Here is a 24,003-nt window from a genome sequence, read left to right on the forward strand (position 1 = left end):
TGCGCGGTGAATCGCTGTGCCTTCAGTTCTGACGCCACCCCTTCCAAAAGGAGACAGGGAAGCACTGGCCACTGCCACAGTCCACGAATGCACAAGGCTTCATGAAAACTCCCATCGTTGGAGAATTTCTACCCTGGTTTGGGGGGCTGATACCCATGCCAGGTCTTAGAGATTCCTGCTCTAGAATCTTTCCAAACACCCTCAGATCTAATGCCCTTCTGGTCTCCTTGATCTGTTTTGGGCCAGCGAGCGTGCTTGTTCCTGTTCCGAAGCTATCTGCAGCACTGGTCAGTGAGGCCCTGGGCAACTGACCCTGGGTAACTGACCATACCAGCACGTCATCCGGATTCTGTTGGTTTCCAACCCATTTCTGCCAGAGGTTCTGTGATTTCACACCTGGCTGCCACACTGATCCGAGCAAGGATTCAGCTTGTCCAGTGGGGTCATGGAAGTGGTCCTCTCAGCCCGTGCACGGAGACTAAGAACCTCAGTTGGTGGGAACCGGCTCCATTATGGGCTCACTGTGTTGAGTGGCTTGTGTGATGGTCCACTCTATCTGCTCCCTATAAAATGGGTTGGTCCCATTTGCCCTTTTGTTTCTGAGGCCACTACAAGGATATCTGCTTCCATGCTTCTCTTCTTCATACTGTATAATGCTAACATGTTAAAAAAAAAAGCTTTCAACTTAGAGATTAGGCTGAAAAAAAAGTTAACACAATTCACCTTTGCTCTGTGTCTTTCTTTTAACTATTTGGCAAATTTATCACATTTAAAACTTTCATTTATTAGAAAAGTGCTTTTTAAATGACTGTTTAAATACATCCGTTACTTTTCACTTTCTTCACCCTGTCTCTATATTTTAAATGTGTACAATTAGAGATCAAATAGCCGTATTAGAGTGTGAAGAATAAGAGACTAGGATAGGGAAATAACATTTCCAAAATACCATAAAATCATCTTCGCTGACCAATTTTTAATCTCTCCTCTGTTCAAACTTATCTTCCAAGTTTTTCCAGGTTAGTCCAGTGGAGTTTCCAAGAAGGACAATTACAGCAGCACCATAAACCATACCAGCTTTGCCACTTGCTCCCGAGGAAGCATCTCATTTTCCCAGCAGGCTGTGAATTGCTGTGGTTTCAGTTCCAAGGCCATCCCTTCCAAAGGGGACGCAAAAGCTCTAGACTCTGCCATGGTGTCCATTTTCTCCCCACCCACTTCTAAACTACATGTTAGTGAGAAATAAAGTGAGCAGAAAGTGGGCAGCAACCAGGGGGAGCAAAGGGTAATACAAAGGCTGCGCCAACCCACCCCGAGTGTGGGCGGTTGGTGGCAAATAAGCATTGGCCTGGGATCAGCACATCAACATGGGTCCCCGCACAACAAGAACTGCCTACAGTCAAAGGGAAGGATGGCTTCCCCAAGGCAGTCTATGGACGGAGCTGTCTATATGGTCACCTTTTCCAGGAGGAGACCCAGATAACCTTTGAGGAACCTAGAAGAATAAGCAATAGGCATGGGCCAAACCTAAATAACACTGTGCAGTTAAGTGGAAGAACTCAACTGAGTTTGGCTCTTCCATCCCATGCCGTTTTTTGTTTGTTTTTGTTTTGTTTTATACAGCAGGTTCTTATTTGTTATCTATTTTATACATATTAGTGTGTACACGTCAATCCTAATCTCCCAATTCATCACACCACCTCCCCCTGTGCTTTCCCCCCTTGGTGTCCATACATTTGTTCTCTACACCTGTGTTTCTATTTCTGCCTTGCAAACTGGTTCGTCTGTACCATTTTTCTAGATTCCACATATATGCGTTAATATACGATATTTGTTTTTCTCTTTCTGACTTACTTCACTCTGTATGACAGTCTCTAGGTCCATCCATGTCTCTACAAATGACCCAATTTTGTTCCTTTTTGTGGCTGAGTAATATTCCATTGTATATACGTACCACACCTTCTTTATCCATTTGTCTGTCAATGGGCATTTAGGTTGCTTCCATGACCTGGCTATTGTAAATAGTGCCGCAATGAACATTGGGGTGCATGTGTCTTTTTGAATTACGGTTCTCTCTGGGTATATGCCCAGTAGTGGGATTGCTGAGTCATATGGTAATTCTATTTTTAGTTTTTTAAGGAACCTCCATACTGTTCTCCATAGTGGCTGTATCAATTTACATTCCCACCAACAGTGCAAGAGGGTTCCCTTTTCTCCACACCCTCTCCAGCACTTATTGTTTGTAGATTTTCTGATGACGCCCCTTCTAACCGGCGTGAGGTGATGCCTCATTGTAGTTTTGATTTGCATTTCTCTAATAATTAGTGATGTTGAGCAGCTTTTCATGGGCTTCTTGGCCATCTGTATGTCTTTGGAGAAATGTCTATTTAGGTCTTCTGCCCATTTTTTTTTTTTTTTGCGGTACGCGGGCCTCTCACTGTTGTGGCCTCTCCTGTTGCGGAGCACAGGCTCTGGACGCGCGGGCTCAGCAGTGCCGCTCCATGGCATGTGGGATCTTCCCGGGCCGGGGCACGAACCCATGTCCCCTGCATAGGCAGGCGGACTCTCAACCACTGTGCCACCAGGGAAGCCCTTTCCCCCCTGATTTTTAAGAAAGGAGATGTGGGAACACCACAAGAACTACGAACCCTGCATTGCACCCTAACGCACAATGACCACGCCTAGTTCCAAAGACTTCTTTTAGGACCCGACTGTCACTATTAGACTGTCCCAGTCCTAACGCAGCTTCAATGCAGGATTAAAGACATGCTGCAGCTATATTATATTTTAAAGATTTTAAGTATCCTTTGTTGGCGAATTGTCTTCGTTTTTAAATGACTGCATAAATAGGACCATTTTATATTCAAATTAAACTAGGTTTTAGTAGCAGATTTATCCTAAGATAAAAACGTTGGAAGAATCAACAAGGGGAAACCCACAAGGAAGTTGTGATCCACTCAACATTTCCATAAAATACGCTGTGTGCATACTTTCTGAAATAATGATAAGAGGATTACAATATAATTACATTTTACTAGAACTCTATAAATCAGAAAAATCAAGAAACTGAATGAAGTTGGATGTGTGTTTATGAAAAAAAGAAATTGCCTTTTCTACTGAAAAACAATTTTTAAAAACTAATCTTAAATCAACACATCACAACATACACATTCAAGTGGGGATTGCCATTCTGAAGCAGTCTGCTTGCATGCCTAGAGATTTGGTCTTTGGCCTGTCTTTCAGGCCTACAGAATCCTCATTTGGTCATTCAGCAAACAATTGTGTGCACACCCTGAGCCAGTCCCTTTCTATTCACTGAGGTTATAATGGGAATATGATAGTCCTTTCTGTCAAGATGCTTACATTCTAGCCATATGGGAAAGCCAAGTCTCAGGTGAGACCCCCCCACCAACCTCGGCTGAGAATCATGAGGCTGGTGTCACTGTACGGCTTATAAACTGGTTTGCAGATAGTTTCCAGGACAAGCAGCCTCTTTGGGTGAGTGAGCCCTTGGACAGCAACTTCGTGTGTGCGTTCCTCACCTGGTCTATGTGCCAAACATACCCCATACACAGTGCCTTGGATACAGCAGAGAGAGGCGTGTGGTTATGGTTTCCTCCGTCCGTCCATAGCGGCTGCTACAAATAGTCCTGTGCAAGGAAGCAACCAGCCCCAGCGAGCTCCTTCCACTTTGACCTGTCAGCCTCGCAGAAGGCCGTCACCATCGTAGTGTGGCGGTTATGCGGAGTGTTCGTGTGATGGGCTTAAACACACAGCAAAGCTGCCATGAAGCCTGTAACCTTCAGACACCTCCAACTGTCTTTCTGCTTTAATAAATGAAAAGCTGGCATCTGTGTTTTGTGGTTGTAATCTTTCAGCAGGTGTGCTTGGTTTTCCAATTCTGAGTTGGCCTCATTGGCTGGAGCTTCCCGTGGGCTCCAGGTCAAGCATGGGCAGGAGCATCACCCCATCCCACCCCTGGATCTCTGTCCATCAGTGGATTTGACCTCTCTACACTGGAGCTGCTCCTCCTCCACTCTGGTCAGCTTGTCTCCAAGTGAGGTCTGGTCAAGGGGCTCTAAGTGACTTTGAGAAAAGGGAAATAATCAGGGCCTCCAGCACCCACACCTCACACATTTTAGATGCTCCAAACAAACCTCTCTTCATTTGACAAATGTTTACTGATTGTTTACTATGTGTGATTAACAAATATTGTGGCTTTAGAATTATCATCACAACCAAGACATGGCGCGTCTGCAACACAGTTCCTTCTGCCCCATTCCATATGGCCCTCCTGTTACAACTGCAGTCTAAGCCCAGCATCCTCTTGGGACATGGACTGTTTCTCTAGTCAATTCTGTATTATTACTACAGACAACCCAAATAGCTGATGTCCCTTTCAATGTTTGTTTTATAAAATCCTATGAAAGACATGCAAATGTGTTTCTCCAAAACGAGACCCTTTATGAATTCCTCTCCGCTCTTGTACACAAGATAAGTTAAAAATCTCTGTGGTTAATGGAGAGGCACCAACCGGATGTCCTTTCGTGAAATAACTTGTAGGGAACCTGGTCAGCACATAATGTCCAGCTGCCAGTTCCTTCAGGTCTGCCTCCGCTGCACAGCGCAGCCCTGGCCAGAGCCACGTGACCAAGGTCCATTCCCCTGCGTCCAACGCCTGGAAGGGGGGTGTAGAGGATGTCAGCCTGTCGGGGGTGCTCTGATGGGCAGCATCCGCTCCAGAGCTTCCTGCCAGGCTGGCAACGCCTGTTGGGTTTGCTTCTCAGTTTGACTCCTCCCTCTGCCCAGTCCTGTTTCCCCCAACTTCCCTTCTTAGTTGTTGATCCCTAATAGACATCTTGCCCCCCAAATTCCAGCTCAGCATCTGCTTCTAGAGAAGGCAGCCTGCAACAGTCTTTTCAGGGGTTGCCAATTACAAGAGCGCATTTGAGACCCTCCGGGTAAAGAACACAGGGTGTCCAGAGCTACAGAGAATTCTGTGAGCATCCGTCACAGAACTCATCTCAGGAGGCTGGGAGCACGAGCCTGCCTGATCTTAATTCAACCCTCAGCAGACCTTTGTGCACACAAGCGGCCTGCCAGGCCCCGCGGGTACAGGACAGACAGCCTCCCCTCATGACCTTTCAGCCGTCATCTCCTGCTTGCTTGCTCTGTACCAGGTAGACATGGTAACTCACCCCGTTTTACAGATGAAGGGGCTGAGCTTCAGAGATCAGGAACTCGCTAAGCATCACGCCATTAGTAATCGGCAAGGCTAGGACACGACCCTGGGCATGTCTGGCACTCAAGCCTTGGCTTTTGCCCATGATGCTGTCCCGCCTTGCCTGACATGGTCAGACATATCAGCCATTGCTTTGGAGGGTCGACCAACAATTTGCCCAGTACCAGGTTGAGTACCAGGGGATGCAAAGATGGATCGCACAGCCTTGGCCAGCACTGCTTCATATACCACTGCACACAAACTCTAAATGATGACATGTGACAGCCGAGGCTGTGCTGAGCCCTCCTCCAAAAGTGGGCCATGCGGGAGGACCAGCACAGGACAATGTCATCATCCTCACAGACTCAAGAAGGTTCCTCCCTGCTCCCTCTCCCGGGCTCCTCCCCGAACACATGCAGTTGTGGAGCCTCAAATTCTGTGTGAAGGAGCCACAGATTCCGCTGCAGGTCTGCAGACGTGCAGGTCCAAGGAGACCGCACCCAAACCTGGCCAGACTTCCGGACACCCACCTGTCCTCCTCACCCCCCTCTGTCCCCACCTGTCTTTCCTAGCTCCTTTCTCACAAACAGACTAGCCCATCCGCCAGCTGAATGCCACCAAGTGTGTCAATACCACATGGAACAGAAGAATCACCCTGCCAAGCCCTACTCAAACTCCTGACTCATAACATCATGAGATATAATAAAATGGTTATTATTGTTTTAAGCCACTGAGTTTGAGGTAATTCGTTATGCAGCAGTTGATGAACAGAATGCTGAGAAGCCAACAATTTCTGGTGTTAGTCTTTCAGAGTCAACACAATAATGTGACCGTCCCGGGTGAACGCCCCGGAGCATACGGCAAAGACCCAGCATTAAAGAAGAGGCTGGACGAGGTATCAGGCAGTTCACCCTGCAGTTCTCTAGGTGACTGTGGCTGGATCCCCACCAGTCAAGTTTCCTACCCCGCCTCCTTAGGTCTGTGGTCAAGCACCACCTTCTCCTCCAGGCCTTCCCTGCCCCGCCTCAGTCCTCCCCCACCGCCCCCCACCCCTGCTTTTGTTGTTCTCCACAGCTCTTAGCACCACCTGATACACAACAACTGTAAACTCCACAGGGTAGGGATTGTTTTTCTGTTCTGTTCATTGCTATTTCCCTAGCACCTACAAGAGGCTTCACACATGACAGACAATAAACATGTGTCAAATCAATCAGTGGCCCCTCCAATTTCAAATATTTGGTTTCATGAAGCACCCATCCTTGTGAAACCCTGTATCTTGGGAAAATACAGCAATTGACAACAATACTTTAACAACCTCATTCAACAAAAACTTACGGAACATTTTCTACGTGTCAGGCACTGGGCTTAGGTGATGCTGAGCAAAAGCAGACACAGGCCCAGCGCTCATGAGGCTCACAGTCCACAGGTGACAGACCCTAATCACACTGTCACAAAGAGATGGTTTTAAGATGCTAGAAAGTGCGTTACCGGAGGCTCTGACCTACTCTGGGGATGGGAGACAGGGAAGGTTTCCATGAGAAAGTGACATTGAGCTGAGAGCTGAAGGATGAGCAGGAATCACCTACAGGAAGAAGGGGAGGGAGGGTGTACTGGGAGGAGGGAGTGGCACGTGCAAAGGCCCTGTAGCACCCATGCCTATGCCAGGCTAAGTACTTAGGAAAGTGTCCCTGCCATTGAGTTGGTTCAGGTTATCTCCACTCATGTTCTTTTCTTTTTAAACTCTTTAATTACAGAAATTTAAAAACTTACATAAATGTAGAGAGAATAGCATAATGAACCCCCACATACCCATCACCCAGCTTCAACAGTGATCAACATTCTCTCCATTCTCACCCCGCCTATACCACCCACTCTCTTTTCTTCTTTCTTTCCTTTTCCCTTCACTCTTCGTTTCATTTGCCCCCCCTTCCTTCCTTTGCTCCTCCCTTCCCCTCTTTCTTCCTCCACTCCTACCTTTCTCCCTTAGCTCCTTCCTTTATCTTTGCTAGAGTATTTTAAAGCAAATCCAAGACATCACATAAGTTCCCTCAAAAATCATGCTCTTATCCTTTCAAAGCTCCAGATATAAACAAATGAATGAATGAATGAATACTGGATGCAAACTTCCTATCTGGCTGGGCCACTCCTTACCAAAGGGACCAAGGGAGGTACAGAGACAGTTGGGAATGAATGAGCAGACTCTAAAAGGTCTCACACTGTGGGCGACACCTTCTCAGTGGGACTAACAATCTAGGGAACTCAGAATACCCTGGGAGACTAACAAAGGCGGAGTGAGCCCCAGTACTTTCTCTCGTTCGACTTTTGGAACCAGAAAGCCTCTAAGGGCCAGAAGAGATCTGACTCACTGAGACAGTGTGGGACCATCAGCTCTAATCCTCATTGGTGTCACTGAGGCAGGGAAGTGATTATCACAGCTCAGGAGCTGAAAGAAGACTTTGGCTTCTTTCACTGTTGATTGGAGGTTATGAGCGTGAGGGAGGTCAGACTGGAGAGAAAGGTAGGGGTTTCCTCAGACCCAGATGATGAATTTAGATTCTATTCCACTGCCAGGGATAAGATATTTAAGTGGGAGTGTGACTTGATCTAACTCATGTTTTAAAGATCTCTAAAGCCCCTGGGTGAAGAAAGGTTGGCAGGGGTTCTGGGAGTGGGAAGGAAAGGGTAGAAGCAGAGAGACCGATCAGAAGGCTGCGGCAGTTGTTCAGGAAAGAGACGACGGTGGCTGGGCTCAGGGTGATGGTGGCAGAGGTGGCGGAGGAGGTGGATGACTCTGAGACTCATTCTGGAGTAGAAGCAACAGGCGCGGGTGAGGCTGAGAGAAAGGAAGGAATCAAGGATGAGGTTTTGAGCTTGAACTTCTGGGCGGTCGGCGGTGCCACCACTGGGGAGGGGAGGATTAGTGGAGAAGAAGATTGGGGGTGGAAATCGAGTTCCATCTAGGGCCAGCCTAGCTCTCCACGCAAGATTGGAGTTAGAGAAAAGATGCAAATCTGGAGGTCACCCACATGAAGATGACAGTCATGCCCATGGGAACTGCTAAGATCAAGACAGACTGGAGAGGACGAGGACTGAGGGTAGGGCAGGATGCGGCTCTAGGAACCCACTATTAGAGGCTGGATAGAGGAGGAGCCTGCGTGGGGGACCAAGCAGCGACCACTCAGGTAAGAGAAATGGGAGAGAAGTGTCACTGTGGGAGGCAGGCAAGGGGGGATCAAGGAGGGGTCAACTGTGTTGAGATGCTTAAAAGTTGGAGGATGAGGGCCGGGAGCGTTTCTGGACTTGGCTCCGCAGCGGCTGCCCGTGGCCTCGATGTGAGTGCCTTCGGAGGCCTAATCAGGGCAGATTAGGGCTGCGTGAGAAGCAAATGGGAAGTGAGGATGTGGAAAGGGGATGTATAGACAACATTCATGTCAGATCTGCTGTGATGAAGTATAAGGGGTCATCCAATAAAACAATTTTTTTGATACGGTGTTCTCTTTTTGCCTCACTCACAATTAAGTGAAAGGAGTGCTTTTAGAACACGCTTGTACTCTGTTCAGCTATGTCCCCGTTACTGCTGCCACAAAGCTCTGCAGTATAAAACAGTAACCGTTTACTGTGCTCCCCATCGTGAGGGTCAGGAATTTGGAAGGGGATTGGCTGGGCGTGTCTAGCTTGAGGCCTCTGGCTGCTGTCAGATGCTGGCTGGGGGTGTGGTCACCTGAAAGCTGCACTGGGAGGGTCAGGCCACTGGGCCAGAAGCTGCGCTGCCTGCCAAGTAGGGTGCCAAGCCACGGTCCCTCAGCACAGGGGTCTCACATAGCAGCTGGCTTCTCCTGAGCAAGGGTCCAAGAGGACCAGGGAGAAGTTGTATGTCTTCTTCTGACCTGGCACCAAAAGTCAGTCACATAGCATTACTTTGGCTGTTCTCCCCAGTCAGAGCAGTGCCAGGCCAGCCCAGGTTCAAGGGGGGAGTGGCCCCAGACCCACCTCTTATGGGAGGAATGTCTAATAACTTTGGGTTGTGTTTCACAACCACCAGAAGCTGCTATTCTGTAAATTACCTTGTCTTCAATGATCCCAACCGCTCAATCCCTCAACTACCTAGCTGACTGATACCCAGAGAGGAGAGGAAAAGGGGTTGGACAAGGTGTATGCAGAGAGCTTTCTTGGTAACAACAGCTATCACATTTCTGAGTGGCTCTTTACGGGAAACACTCCATAAGGCCCTTTTTGTCCTTATGTGGTTTCCACAGCATCCTTATGAAGTAGCTACTGTTATGTCTCCCATTTAACAGATGGAGAAAGTGGGGCACAGAGTACCCCCATCACCACAAGCCATAGCTAGCAGGTAGTGGTACCAGGAATCCATTCATGCCTTCTTGATACTAGACTCCGACCTCCTAGATACTGCTATACTTTTTCCCCAACTGGAGTTCAAGTACTTTTGTTCCAGTGGTCAAACTCCCACCATGGAGCCTAGGAATAGCTCTCTTCTCATGTGGGTCGAGTCAGGATGGTACGGTGGCCCCAGATGGGCCAGCCCTGAGCTCGGGGGAGCAAGAGGCCTGATCAGATTGTGGCTTGCTCCCAGGCCCTCCCTTTCTGGCTTCATGTGGTCATGCTTACAGGAGCAGTGGCCCTCTGGTGAATGTAGGAAGAGATGAACAACTCTGTTATGACTTGAGCTTGGAGGAATTGGGCATTTGGTTGTTTACTGGGAAACTGAGATAACCATAAACTGAGGTGAATTTGTTCTTTGGATAAATTAGTTTTCAAATTTTAAAAGTTAAACTGGCATGCAGTAAAAACAATTGTATGGTACAAAAAGTTATAAGAGAAAAGTAAAAGCCACCATGTCCAAAGCCCCATTTCCACAGGCAGTCATTCTTCAACCCACCCACCTTGAACATGCTCTTTCCTGTGTTTTGCTGTCACAGACAATGTGTCCATGAAGAGTCTTGTGTGTATCTTTGTGCACAGGGATGAGTGGATCTGGAGAAGGCCTGTATTTTCCTGAAGGAGAGTGAGAATCGGGGTGGAGGGCGAAGTGCAAGAAGGGAAGATCGACTGACTCTGCGGTAGAATGATAGCAAAAATAGTCCGAATTCTCCACCCCTTGTCCCCAAAGCCTTTACAATGTGACCCTGCAGTTCCTCCCATCAAGGAGTCGCTTTCCCTATACCTTGAATCTGGGCTGGCCTGTGACTTGCTTTGGTCAACAGAATGTGGTTGAAGTGAGGCTGTGCACTTCTGAGACTAGGTCTCCCAAGGCTTGTGTACTCCTTGCTCGCTTGGAAACCTGCCCAGCAGGCATCTGAGCAAGCCTGGGCCATCCTGCTGGGGGAATGGGAGACTGTGAGGGGCAGAGCACAGTCGTCTGGCCAAGGCCATGCTAGCCCAGCCAGCCCCAGGGGAACAACCAACTGACCACAGACATGCGAGTGAGCCCAGCCAAGGTCAGTGAGCAGCCAGCCAGCCCTCAGATGTGAGAGAGCACAGCTGAGATGAGCGGAACTGCCTAGATGACACACAGCTGACGGAGGGCAGACACATCAGTGAGCCCAGCAAGAGTGAGTCCAGAAGACCTTCTAGTCAACCTACAGATGTGTGAGCGAAATAAATGCTTAGTGGTTTAAGCCACCGGTTTTGAGACTGTTCATTATGCAGTGTCACTGTGACAATACACAACTGATAAAGCCTCATGTATGGAAGATGATACACAGTAAGGGTCTGAAGGTTAAGAGCTGCCATAGCATAGCCTGGTATATGGAAGGTTGTTTTTTAATCACTGGAGAATCTATGTTCCAGTGAAATGGTAACGGTTTGGAGAAAACTACTCCCACAGCCGTCTCAGCCTAGTAGTAACCTCTTCTCCAAATGGTTCTAACTTATCAAGTGCCTTGGGTCTTTGGTTTCCTCATCTGGAAAACGTGGCTGACTTATGGCAAGAGCCTATTAAATTAGATATGCTGCTATTAATTATATGTTATTATTAATAAATCAGTGCTGCAATGAGATGATCTTTGTATTCTTTTCCATGAAGACCTGCCAGAACCCAAAGGTCCTTAACCTTTTTTTTCCCCTCACGCACCCCTCTGACAATCTGACAAAGCCTATAGCCTTTTCATTTTAAAATGAATAAAATACAATAAATAGGATTATAAAGGAAACCAATTACACTGACGTCTAATTCTCTAACTATTAAAACAAATTTGTGAACTAGTAACACACATGCCTCTTTATGAACACGTTAAATAAAATCTACCAGCAGGCCTAATGACAACCTTCATTTCACAGTGGAAATCAGCATAAATGATATTTTGAGCTTCTGCAACAACTTTCGTGTAACTTGAAAGTATCTGTCATTTCCACCAGTGACCGAGTCACAGGTCTTGCTAATACATACTAGTGTGGCATGTAGTCTATATTCATAATTGAAGGAAGACCTACATTTTAATTAGATAATAGGGTAAAGACGTCATTTTCCAAGTTCATAGACCTTCTGAATTCTGTGTATGGACCAGCTTAAGAACCCAAACCCTTTAGTACCAAACTCATATTTCTTCCTCTAATTCTTAAATTGTGGACACATATGGGACTGCTTTGGATTTGGGGAAGGGAATGTCTTTCCATTTACAAATGACGCCAGTTAACAACATGTCCCTTGAATACAAATACAAGCCATAAAGAAGAAAATTATGGTTGTAAAAAGATTTTACCTGTAGAATAGTTTCATATCAGGTGATTCATTTAGAAATATCTTCCTCTCCAAGAATGAAATTTCCACCACTGCATCCTAGTGCTTGGATCAGTGGATTGAGGGATAGGTCCTGGTTCCAAGATTTGAGGGTCACTGGTAGAGTTAAATTAGAAGACATATCCATTAGCTGATTTTATCCCTTTCCTCAAGTTCTAATCAAAATGGTGACCCAGTAGTGATCATCAATGACTTTCTGGTGTGGTCCATGGATCACCTCCACCAGAATCACCTGGCCGACTTGTGAATGAACCAGACCTGATGAACCAGAGTTGATGCGGGGAGTGCCCATGACTCTGCATTTTAATATGCCACCAGGTAACCCAAATAAGAGGACTTTCTTCTAAGAAACTCTACGCTACTTGCTTTGTATTTACTGACACTTAATAAATGAACAGTTTGACTCTGGAGCAAAATTGAGCCCTGGGTGAGTCTTGGGCTTTTCCTGATAGCTTAACACCTGAACCCTTGATCCTAAGGAGCCTGTGTGCCTGATCTGTGCCTCACGGGTCCCTATCCCTCTTCCACAGGGTCATCTTGGGGGTGTGAACGTGTGATCCTCTTGCTGAGAACACCCAACAGTCCTGTGGGGTCCTTGCTGGTGGAGAAGGGCCGTCTTTACGAAGACCTGTGGTTCTACATGTGGACCCTGTGTATTGTGCAAAGGCCACTTGGAGGGCTGACCTGCTGCCACACGCAAGGGCTGTTTTGTGAAAGCACGTGGGGCCTTGAAGTCAGCCTCCGAGACAGAGGGACAAATTGGATTACCTTCTCCGTGTCTGCAGTCACTGCCTTTGGTGTCTGTTCCGTAAACCTGCCATTTCCCCACTGCTCCTTTCCTCCCACGAGAAAGGCGGCTTCTGCTAAGCTGGCCTGCGGTGTGGCACCCCTCGAGGCCTCCTCCGGAAAGGCCCTCCCTGCTGCTGGTCCTCTTTTCGGACCCCTTCTTCACTCTCCTATCCTTTCACCCTCCCCCACCCCCCACCCGCTTTCCTTTCTCACGCCAGGGAGAAGACAACGCCTGACCCACTGACCTGGCAGACGGATGTGTGACCTCCCAGGAATGGTGTCCTTCTCTCCTTGGGGCTCAGTCAGAGGCCACCTTGGGAGTGGAAAGCTGGGAGGCCTCCCTGAAATCACCTCCCCTTTGAGGATTCTGTGGAGCCACAGGCCCAAAGCCAAACCTGCTCTGGAAATGAGGCCTTCCTTGGGGAAGGGCACTCACGCTTCTCAGCTTTGGCGAGGCCTGGCTCCCTTTGTTCATTTTTGAGCTAAGAAGACAACGCATTCCAGGCTGCAGATGGGGCTGCCAAGTCTGCGATAACCTCAGCACGAACGTGCCAGGAGGTGTGAGGAAACTACACCAGCCTCCATCCTCCCCCAGAGCTCGGGGGATGGGGGAGGGACCAGGAGACACACATCAAAGACCAGAGGTCGGCAATCACACTTCTGCTCGGCTTTACCATCTTTCTTTAGAAACCAGCAGGTGTGGAAAAAGTAAAAGGCTGACCTTTCTTTCAACCCTAACCCACTTTGAGCGGCTTTCATAATAGCTCGGCTCTCCCCTGGGTTTTGATAGCTTCGGCTTCAATCTCTCCCCCCGAAAAAGTCCGTTTTCTCATCTCGGGCGACAGGTTTCACCATCTATTTGCTTTTCAGATGTGCGTGGGTGGCGGGCCCCACTCGCCAGATTTTTCCCACGCATCTTCAAACCGAAAGGGCTGACCCTGCAGACAGTGTCCTTCTGAGTCACCTGGGGAATCTCTACGTTCTCCAGCACCACTCGGCGCCCGAGCGGAAGAGGCGTGGAACCGAGTGCCACGGCGCGTACGGACGAGTGCCACGGCGCGTACGGACGCCGAGATGGGCCAGAATGCCTGGAATCGAGTGGGGGCTGGGAAACCCTGGAGCGGAGGATTGGTTTGGTCACCTTGGACTACTCAGCGGTTCAGCAGGTGGGGTGAGGTGCACAGGGATTCTGCCACGAAGGATCCCAGCCCAGATAGAGCAGCCTGCACATCCATGTGTCCCCGTCGGTTCTCCTTCTAGGCCCAGTCCACGTGGCCACCTGAGTCTCGGGAGGGACTGTCCTATTAATAAAGAAATCCTTCTGCTGTGCTGTTTTGGGCACTTGGATAAACCACTCTTTTGTTACTGGAGAGTAAGAGGCTTGACTTGAGGGTATAGGGGGTTGTGAGGGGTCGGATCTAGTGACCAGCTCACCTCCATTCTCCCCAAACCTCCCCTGCAGGCTTGCCCTTTGTCCTTCTCTGACATGGGGGTTTGGGGAGTTTGTCTCTGGCCAAGTTGGCCAGTGGGATTGTTGATGGCTTAGAGCTGACCAAGGCACCGAGTGTCCTCGCCGATTCAGAGGCTGGCGAGCGCTCTCGTGCCTGGCACAGTGCTGGATGCTGTGAGGTGAGGCAGAGGGAGATGACGATGCAAGAAACACAGGTCCTGGCCCTAGTGGGAACAATCCGATTATGGAAAGTAACTTATTCCTGAGTAACTGATGAAAGATGAGGCCACAGGAGAATCCGGGGGGCAGGGGGAGGGTTGGAGGGAGGTGGAGGGAAGGGGGACTGGGAGGGGCTCTGTGGGGCACAAGGCACTCAGGAGAGGTGAGTGCAGATGGACTGCCCAGCCTGAGCTCAATCTGCCCGGTGGAGTGACTGGGACATGCACCTCGGGGCCTGTGTCCAGGCTCTTTGCTGATCCTCTGTACTGCCTCGTGCTGGCAGTCTTGCCCAGATTTATATCCAGATTCACTAACTGTGGTTTTCGGTCACCGTGACCTCCTCCCCCACCCCATTATTCTGGTAAATCAGGTCGCTCTTTGCTCTGTGCGCTCTTTGAGGACCAGGGGAGGGCTGGGGAATTTTGCTGAACGCAAAAGCTCATCTGGCAGAGGGCAGTGGGTTGGTGCATTGCGATGGCTCAGGCAGGTCTGAACACAGGCCTCAGAGCAGACTGTGGGTCCAGATATCAGGCCACGTGGCAACCGTTCAGGGCAGCTGCTGGCTCAGGCCCTTTTGAAAAGTCATGGTACAAGACGTGTCCCAGAAGGGCAGCTCGACCCCGACTCTGCTGTGGGCAACTTCATCGCTTGCCTTATGTCTCAACAGAATGAAAGAGGACACTACTGTCAATGACATAGTGTTTATTTAAATCCTGAGGTTAAAAATAAAGACATTCCCAAATGGTGCAGCAGATGCTATAAGGAATATGTTTTGGGATACAAAAGTTCATCACCCCTGCTGTGCAGGTAGCGTGTTGACATTTGATGTGCTTCTGGGTAATTCTTTGGCAGATAAGAATGCGATGGGTTTCCAGACCCGCTATCCCATAAGGCTGCAAGAACCGAGGATTAGTCAATTAAAGTGCAATTCCGATTTGGAAGCCATCCAACTGAGGCTTCACTGTTGCTCTGCAGCCACCAGGGGCAGGATCATCTCTGGATAACACTCGTCCTAAGGTTCTAAGGAAGCCTTTTTATCAGAAATGCCTCCCCAAATTTAAAGATGTACTTTATTATTTTGAAAAAGTGCTTAAGAGAGAAAAGGCATTAACTCAGTCTTTCCTGTTTCCTTGGAAGAAGCACAATGAAAAGAGAGAAACTTACCCAAGGTTCCACTGAAAAGTACATTTCAGGTAAGCATTTTGTAAATGTGGATGGCTGACTCCAGTCTCTGGGCAACCCTTGGTTCTGAGCATCACAGATGGTGGCTCTGCTGATTCTCAAAACCTCTGAGTCAAGGATGGGATTCTCCCATGTAGAGTCACCAAGGTGGGCTTCTGAAATTGAAACTCCTATAAAACCATGGCAGTGGACATCTCACCAGTATCATAAAACAGATTGAGATTTCATCCCCAAATGGGGATTTCTTTTCATGTGAGTCTGGAATGACTTCACCACCGAAGGTGAGTGACAACTGAAAATTGCCAGAAAAACCATCCCCTCTATTTCTGAACTACATAGTGTGGCTTTTCATGTCTACTTTCTAAACCCTATGTGGTAGTTCAGTTCCAGATTCCTGCTTGAGAATTTCCTTGCCTGCTCTTGGTCCTGTAGACCTGGAGTAGGTGGGCTCCAGCCAGAAGCGCTCTGCAGAGGCCACGCTTCCTCCCAAACGCCCTTCCTTGAGGTTCATGAGTGTGCCTGACAGAGGCTGTGTTCATGGGCGAGGGTGATCAGTGGCTTCTGAGACAGTGGTGAGCAAGGTGGCTGGTATCGATACTAAAGAGTGACGGTTATTCAGAAAGCTGGGCCATCAAGGGGCTGCTGGGGTTTTGTTTTTGCTTTTAAATAGTGATCTGAGACCCCAAGGATGTTTCCTCCTTCTTGACTTCTAGTGTAATTCAGTCTACTGGGTGGAGCCACCACTTTCAATAGCTGTCCTTCATTGTCGTTTGCATTACAAAAAAAATACTGCAACCCCAAAGCCTCAGTAAAATTGGGAACCTGTTTAAAATAAGAAAGCTATTTATAGAAGCCATACCTAAATATGGCTGCAAGCATATCTGCAGCCATACATATTCTCTAGCCGCATAGCGCACAGCAAACCTGAGCGCGCACAGCAAAGGAACAAAGGACAAGAGTCCATTCAACACAAAAAATAAATATGCTGCAGAAGCGGGGTGTGACCGGGGGTCGGGGGGCAGGTCTCTGAACACAGCAAAGGCCTTTTTGCACAACTGCAGTCACCTTTTGTTGTGGGGCCACTAGGGGCCCACGCGCTCCTGCAGGAGTGGCTCTGGGTTGGCTTCACAAGAGCCAAGTGATTTTTTAAGCTACAGTTGGGCTGAGTGACAGAGGTTCAGAATCGGCCTCAGATGGAATGTTCCAGGCCTTTCGCAGGAAACACATCAGCTACTCTCGAAACGCTGGTTCTAGCTGCAGGTGACGGTGGTGATACCAGCAGAAGGCCATCAGCTTGGCCAGTCTCCACGGTATCCTGGGAAAGCTAAGCACTCAAACCAAGATCCCAGACTGCTCTGGGTTTTGTTAGTTTCTCTCATGTGGTAGACTAGCTACACCTGACTATCCAAGAGGGTGGGTGGCTTTAAAGGCAGGATAATTCGCCCTGGAACAACCTATAGGCTGTGTGGCCCCCTGTGAGGACAAGCACGAGGCTAGGAGGTCTCTGGGGGCCTGGCTATTTCCGTTTTGGTGCTGAGCGCTGTCAGGACCTTGCTCGAGGAGATGCTAGAGACGTGGCTTTCTGCCACAGGCGGCTGCTCCCAGGAAAGACAGCACAAGAGGTCCAGCTTTTCTCTGTGCTAATCTCTCTGAAGGTTCTGTTCACCATGTCCCAAACCCCACTTAAAGTGACTGGGAGTGCCTAAGTCTCCTGTTTAAATCAAAGTTCTGAATCGATCGCCAAAGTCATTTCCTCCTGCCCCTGCCCCACAAGTCCTCTCTGCTGGTGCATGGTGGGTGTGGGGTCTGAGCTGAACTTGGCCTGGGGTTCCTGACCCATTCTCCAGCTCTCAGAACTGGTCAGACCAGGCTTGTGAACCACGAGATAAAGCTTAGAGGTGGTGTGGCTTGGCCTAGTCACCAGACTAGCTGGAGGGCTGGCTGGGCCCAACACTCAGACCCACAGTCACCCTGCCCGGCGCCCTCTCCCTGTCCCCAGCCAAGGTGGGCTGCTTTGTCAGATGTTCTACTCACTGTGAAAAGTACCTGGGACCTGACTGCCCTGTGAACAGGGCACAAAAAGGCCGTCAAAGGTGAGCCCTCTGTGGTGGGAGAAGAGGGCCACAGAGAACAGGAAGACTATCTCCTTCTCTCGTCCTGGAAAAGGACAGAGGATTCATTTGCCCCAGAGGGAGGCAGCTCACAGGTGTCAGGTGCAGGCTGAGCGGCAGGAAGTGGGCAAATGGGGTGTGGGGAATCTGGTAGGTGGGGAGGGGGGACCAAGAGGTGTGCAAAGAGCAGATTCATGAATTATGCCTGTTGACACTTGAGTTACCAAAGACTTTTGTTAAGAAGCCCCAATTTTTAAAAGTGGTTCCTACCCTGATTTATGATCTTCAGTAAACATATCTGCAGGTGAGGCAGAAGCTCTTATTGATATAAACAAAGACAGGCTGTCGGCTAAGGAGTGAGCCCTATAGGCTGATGCACAACCCTGCGTTCTGGTCATGGCGTTGACATTACCCAGCATCTGGGCTCTGGCCGTCCGTAGACAGACAGCACTGCAGGCCCTCAGTAGGTGGGTTCTGTTCCCTGGATTAGCTTCAATTCTGATTCTTAGGGTGATGTTTTGAGCCGTTGAGAGGTCTGGCTGAGTGAAGGGCTTTGCTTGCGGACAGAATTGCCCGGACAGAAGGGCCAGGAGGCGAGTGCAGCTGGAGGACCCTCTGAAATGGCTGAGTTCTGGAGCAGCCCTGGACTCACGGGGCAGGAAGGGACAGGAGCATGATGGAGGAGGCTGGTTGGGATCTTCGGTGGGCCCCTGGGTGCCCCGACCTCCTTTTCCTGGGAGGACTCGAGGGCCCCACAGGGTCTGGCCAGGGCATCCCAGCTCATGGTCACCCATGATGCGTGGCCCCAGGCTGGGCACAGGGGGGCCATGTCTCTCCCTGAGCAGAAGTTGGGATCCTCTCTCGCCTGGGAAACTCTCCACAGGAGGCCTGGAACCAAGTGTGCCCCCAGGAGAGGCCAGTGGTCTCCTGAGTCTTTGAAACTTTGGCATAGTGTCCCTCTGGGTGTGAGGACAATGGAAACGTTGCTTGAGCCCTTAGAAGCCACAGGGCTCAGAGTGACGTGCGTGGTGCTGAGTGCGAGGAACCCAGCTCCAAGGGCAGCCAAGGGCCCGCTGCACAGTGGATCTTGATGGCTTCAGAGCAGCTGGTTGCTGTTTTTTGGGTTTTGTAAATGCTTTATGTGACAGGAGAGGAAGAGTAGTGTTTCCTGTGGGTAATGGGAAACTATTAACATCCACGTGCTTGAGGCTACGGGAAATCACTTCCATCGTAGATCACAGGCCGGTCAACCGTTAAGTGATAAAATACTTTCTTGGAGACAAACCTGAGGAAACAGAAATGGAAAAGGAGGTGTTACCTTGAGGGCTAAAAGCCCGAGGGGCAGCAGCTGCAGTGACCTGGCACTGCGAGTCTTTGTGCAGAGACCTCTGCTCGGAGGCTGGGGCGTCTTGCAGAATATGCGGACTCTTCCAGGCCCCCTCACCCCCACTTCCTGTCTGTCTAGCAGAGACATCTCCCTGCAAAGTATCAGGGGTCTTGGGACACCGCCACAGACTCTCCTGGGGCTTGGGCGCAGAAAGGCCCATTTGTTCTCACACTGTGAAGCCCCGCCCCCGCTTGCCTTGCTGCTCTGAAGCAGTCCCGGGGGTCTCCGGGGTCTAGGTGGTCTGGACTGCACTGGGGAAGTGAATGGAGCAGGCATGGAGAGGACATAGACGGTGGAAGTGAGCCTGGATTTCTTTCTGCCTGGGCATCGAAATCCATTTTGCTGTCCATGCTTTGGAAGTCTCGAGTTGGCCCCTGAGATGACCTCAGTGGATTAAGGCCAGAGTGTGTCACTGCACCACGGCCGCTTCTAATGATAACTGCGGGCCAGCCTGGGGCTGCACTCTGCCCTCAACATGCCTCTACCGGCCTCTCCGTCAACACACAGTGGGGCTCTGTGAGGTAGTAAAAATGCTGGCTGCCACTTCAGAGGAAACTGGGGTTCAACTAAAACCCACAGAGGGAAGAGCAGAGCCTGTGCCTGGCTGGCCTCCACCCAGTTTCCTAACTGCTGCCCCAGAGGGGCTGAGGCCCACGTCCAGTCCGAAAGCAGCTCTCTGGACACGCTGGGCCTGTGCCCGAGAGTCCTGCTAACTCAAGGTGTGTTCATGTTCATGGGGGGTGGGGGTGGGGGGAGGGGAAGGAGTGGGGCAAGGTGGGAAGCCCATTCTTCTAACCTCTCCCTTGGTAGATGCCCACGGCCACAAGCCCTGAGAGTTCAAGGCCTGGAGGCGGTGAGGGGGTGGCACTCTAGCTTTCCCTTAGAGTGTCCTATTAAGTTATTCCCAGCCTATTAAGTGGGCTTGGAAGGGCGCCCATGTGGAGGGATGTGGCCGCTAGCTCAAGGTCCTGCTCAGAGAGGATGTGGCTGGGTGCTGACAAGACAGGTCTTATAAAAGAGGCAAGCCCCAATTAAGGGCTTACGCTGAAGCAGAAGACATAAAAGGGACAGGTGCCCAGCAACCTGTCTCACGTCTCCATGACGTAGGCCCCTGGCTCACAGCAGATGCTCAACCAATGGTGGTCCTCTATCCTACTTCCTTTCTTGGCCGCCCCTCCAGCCTTATCTCCCTACATCCCCATCCTCCTGCCCCGCAAGCCCTACACTCCTGGATCTGCATCTGGTGCTTTGAAACAGTGCTTCCCAAAGATGGTACCTGCTGCTCCACTCCCATGACAGGAGGGCCCAGGGGCCTCACCTCAGAGCTCTGGTCCTCACAGCTCTGGTCTCAAACTTTAGCCTTCATTCCTTCGCTTCTCTCTCATCCATCCATCCATCCATCCACCTAATCCTTCCACTATATTTACTGGGCTCTTCTCTGGTCTGGGCAGTGGGAATCTGGACAGCAGAGAGGCAGAAGAGCGTCCCGGGTAAGAGCCTAGAGTCTGCAGCCTGGCCACCTGGGTTCAAATCCAGCTCCACCACCAGCTGTGTGACTTGGGATTGTCACTCTTCTATCCTTCTGGTCCTCAGTCCCTTAGTAGTAACACAAGGAGAAAGACAGTCCCTATTGCATGAGGCTGATGTGGGGCTGAAGTGAGTAAGTAAGAGCGGAGGGCGGAGAACACACCTGCCATGTGGCGAGAGTCTGTAAGTGTTAGCCTGTGTGTTACACAGTCTATAACAGACACTGGAACACCAAGGCATAGGTCTAAAATCAAAGAACTACTGATGATAAGCTACTGATAATTAAATAACTTCTTTTAAACATCCACCTCTGTTTTTGGGACCAGGTGCCAGGTGGATTCCTCTGGATGCTGATGAATGAGGTGGCTCCTACCTGGAAAAGGTGTTGTCGAAGATGAGCATGTAGATGCCTGGTGTGCGGACCTTGAGCTGGCCCTGGATGTTCTCCTTGTGGGAATTGCATCGGGTTGTGGGAATGAGCACCTGGGAGACAAAGCAGATAGGAAAAGTGAAACAGAAGCTGAGAGGGCACCATGGATCCTCTGGGCAGACTCTGTATCTTGGAGAAGGAAACTGAGGCCCAGGGAAGCTGAGTGCCTGCCTCGTCTAAGGTCACAGCTGAGCAGGGTTGGGGCTGAGATCAGCCCCCAGGATCGGTGGGGTACCTTCCACATGCCCTGGGGGGGTCGATAACTTGAGATAGTGGCGAGGCTGTAGACACGAGTTTCATCCAGAATCACGAATTGGTCAGCATCCCAAAAGAATGGTCCTCCAGCCTCCTCTGACCATGGCCAGTGACAGAACGCTCCACCATCCAGAGGAACAGCCCCCTTCTGGCTTCAGGAAGGTGAGGCTTATTCTAGGTGAAATCCTGCCTGGCTCTTTCCTTTGCGCAGGTGCTGCTACCCTTGGGGGTCTCACAGGACAGGCCGAGCCCTCTTTCCACACTTTGTGAAGCTGCTGGGCCCCAGGCTGACCACCCCTGGCTCCACCCGTGGCTTCTCACTTGGCCCCAGTCGGTCCATATGCCTCAGAGCCCTTTCATCTTTCCAAGTCTCCTGCTTCCTCTCTATCTCCTCTGAGAATGAGAAATTAATCCCAGGAGACATTTATTTTCTAAGGGCCTCACTGTCAGAGGCCAAATCTGAGCAAATGCTGTGAGCTGGACAGGGCCAGGGCTGGGGTCTTTCGATGGCCAACCTCTTTCCCATGGGCAGAGTCTTCAACCTGTTAGCCAGCTAAGATACTTTAAAATTGAAGATATGACAGGAATGAACACAAGAGCCAACCAAAATTAAAAACATTTTTTTGAAGGGACAAGCACTTAGAGACACTTAGAGACAAGACCCTCTAAGGGGTCTTAGAGGGTCTTGTCTCATTAAGCATCCATAAGCCTCCCATTTGGGACTACATATAAATGGTCACGCAGACCATGTAACATCTCAGCGACGGGTTCCTAAGGTGGTGAGCTGCCCCACAATGTAAAAATCTTCATTCTCTACAAAATTAAATGTTGCTCCTTTTTTGGAAATTCAATTTTTGTTAAATTTAGTTTTAATTTTTTCCTATTAAACATTTTTCAACCTGTGCAAAATGACTGACTCCAAAATAGTTATAAAGATGTGGTTACTTATTCAACTCAAACTTGAATACAGCTACCTGTTTCCTGAAACACTACATGGTGGCCACAAAGTTCCCAGAGTGAAGTAAGTTCCCACAAAAGGCTCTGCTGCCCTTAAGGATCTTGTGGTTTAATGGTGACAACAGATTAAAAAAACATTCAATTATGTTGGGTGAGACTGTCACGAGGGGTCTACCAGGGAGGGGTGCCTATCCCAGCCTCTGGGTGGGAGGGAGGAGAGGCAGAATCAGGGAAGACTTCCTGGAAGAGGCAACACTGAGCTTGGACAACTTAGCTAGTTATAGGGAGCTCTGGCAGCTCCAGGCAGCAGGGACAACATATTCAAAAGCATAGGAGAATGGCTAAGATTTACCCTCTCAAGTAACAACCAAAACCAACAAAATATACAAAACAGTTTTTAAGACACTGTACATCAGGCAATGATGGACAGTGATCTGTGAGAGAACAAGGTGAGCCCTGCAACTGCCCTAGTTTACTGCTTTGAGAGGAAAAGAGAACAACAAGCAGATGGAACAAATAAAAAACAGTAAGATGAGAGACTCAAACCTAACCTTATTGACAATCACATTAAATGTAAGTAGGCTAAACATCCCAATTGAAAGGCATGTATTATCAGGTTGGATAAAAGCAAGCCCCAACCCCAACATGCCTACAAGAAATACAATTTAAATGTAAAGATACAAAGAAGTTAAAAGGATGTAAGAAGATATACCATGTTAACACTAGTCAAAAGAAAGAGGGATTGACTATATTAATATCAAAGTAGATTTTTACATCAAAGAATGTGGCCAGGGACAGTTTCATAATGATAAAGATGTCAATTTCATCAAGGGGACAAAACAATCCTAAACATTTATGCCCCTAATGACAGAGCTTCAACACATATGAAGCAAAAAGTGGTAGAGTTACAAGGAGAAATAGAATAAATTCATAATTATAGTTGGATATTTTAATGTCCCTCAATAATTGATGAAATAAGTAGGCAGGAACTCAGTAAGGAAATAGAAGAACACTATCAACTGACTTGATCTAACTGATATGTATAGAACACTCCACCCAACAATAGCAGAACACACATGCTTTTCAAGTGTACTTGAAACATTCACCAGGTAGGCCATATTCTAGGCCATTAAAAAAAAAAAAACCCAAAACTTACATTTAAAAGGATTCAAACTATACAAAGTGCATTTTCTGACAATGGAATTAAGTAAGAAAAAAAAAAGCAGTTGCCTGGAAAATCCCAAAATATTTGGAAGCTAAATAACATATGGGTCAGAGAGAAGTCAAGAGGGAGATCCCAAAGGCATGCGAGAGAGAGATAGCACACAGTATGTTCCTGACACCACAGTACATGTGCTCTGGCAGGAAGCTGGTGGTGGTGAGGGAGTAGGACGGGCCCAAGACAAGCCTGGAAGGGACAAAGATGCATGAGGACCTACTATGCATGGGCTCTGTGGCAGCTGCTTCTTATCAAGTTCCATTAATGTTCTACAATATTCTAATTCCACTGGGGACTGAGAATCCTGGGAGGCTGGGTGGTTGGGTCTGTTCCCGTGATGCATAACCTAAAAATTCTGAGCCTGGCCTAAGATACTTCAGCAACCACATGTAGGAGGAAGTGCTGGGGAGAAAGGCTTGCTGTTTACACAGGGACGCCTGTGTGCCCCGCACCTCAAGCTTCCCACACACTACTTTGATTACAAAGCAAAACCCAAGAG

The 24,003-nt window shown here is 49.1% G+C and overlaps 2 protein-coding genes across 3 annotated transcripts in view; both read right to left on the minus strand.

Moving 5' to 3' along the window:
* The window catches only part of LZTFL1 (leucine zipper transcription factor like 1), an 89,875-nt gene extending 76,162 nt beyond the window's left edge, over nucleotides 1–13,713 (minus strand). Inside the window, exons 1-2 of the mRNA XM_060022337.1 lie at nucleotides 13,013–13,713; nucleotides 11,941–12,074 (exon numbers count right to left, since the gene is read on the minus strand). The gene's annotated coding sequence lies outside the window, so the exon portion shown is untranslated. The remainder of the gene's footprint in view (nucleotides 1–11,940; nucleotides 12,075–13,012) is intronic.
* Nucleotides 13,714–15,127: 1,414 nt separating this feature from the next.
* The window catches only part of FYCO1 (FYVE and coiled-coil domain autophagy adaptor 1), an 85,700-nt gene continuing 76,824 nt past the window's right edge, over nucleotides 15,128–24,003 (minus strand). For both annotated transcript variants that reach the window (XM_060022338.1, XM_060022339.1), the window contains 2 exons: nucleotides 21,017–21,126; nucleotides 15,128–19,014 (listed from right to left, as the gene is read on the minus strand). In XM_060022338.1, the coding sequence (XP_059878321.1) occupies nucleotides 18,939–19,014; nucleotides 21,017–21,126 (186 nt within the window). In that variant the 3' untranslated portion in view covers nucleotides 15,128–18,938. The remainder of the gene's footprint in view (nucleotides 19,015–21,016; nucleotides 21,127–24,003) is intronic.

The sequence above is a fragment of the Delphinus delphis genome, chromosome 10 (genome assembly GCF_949987515.2).
Source record: "Delphinus delphis chromosome 10, mDelDel1.2, whole genome shotgun sequence".
In the NCBI taxonomy this organism is placed as follows: Eukaryota; Metazoa; Chordata; class Mammalia; order Artiodactyla; family Delphinidae; genus Delphinus; species Delphinus delphis.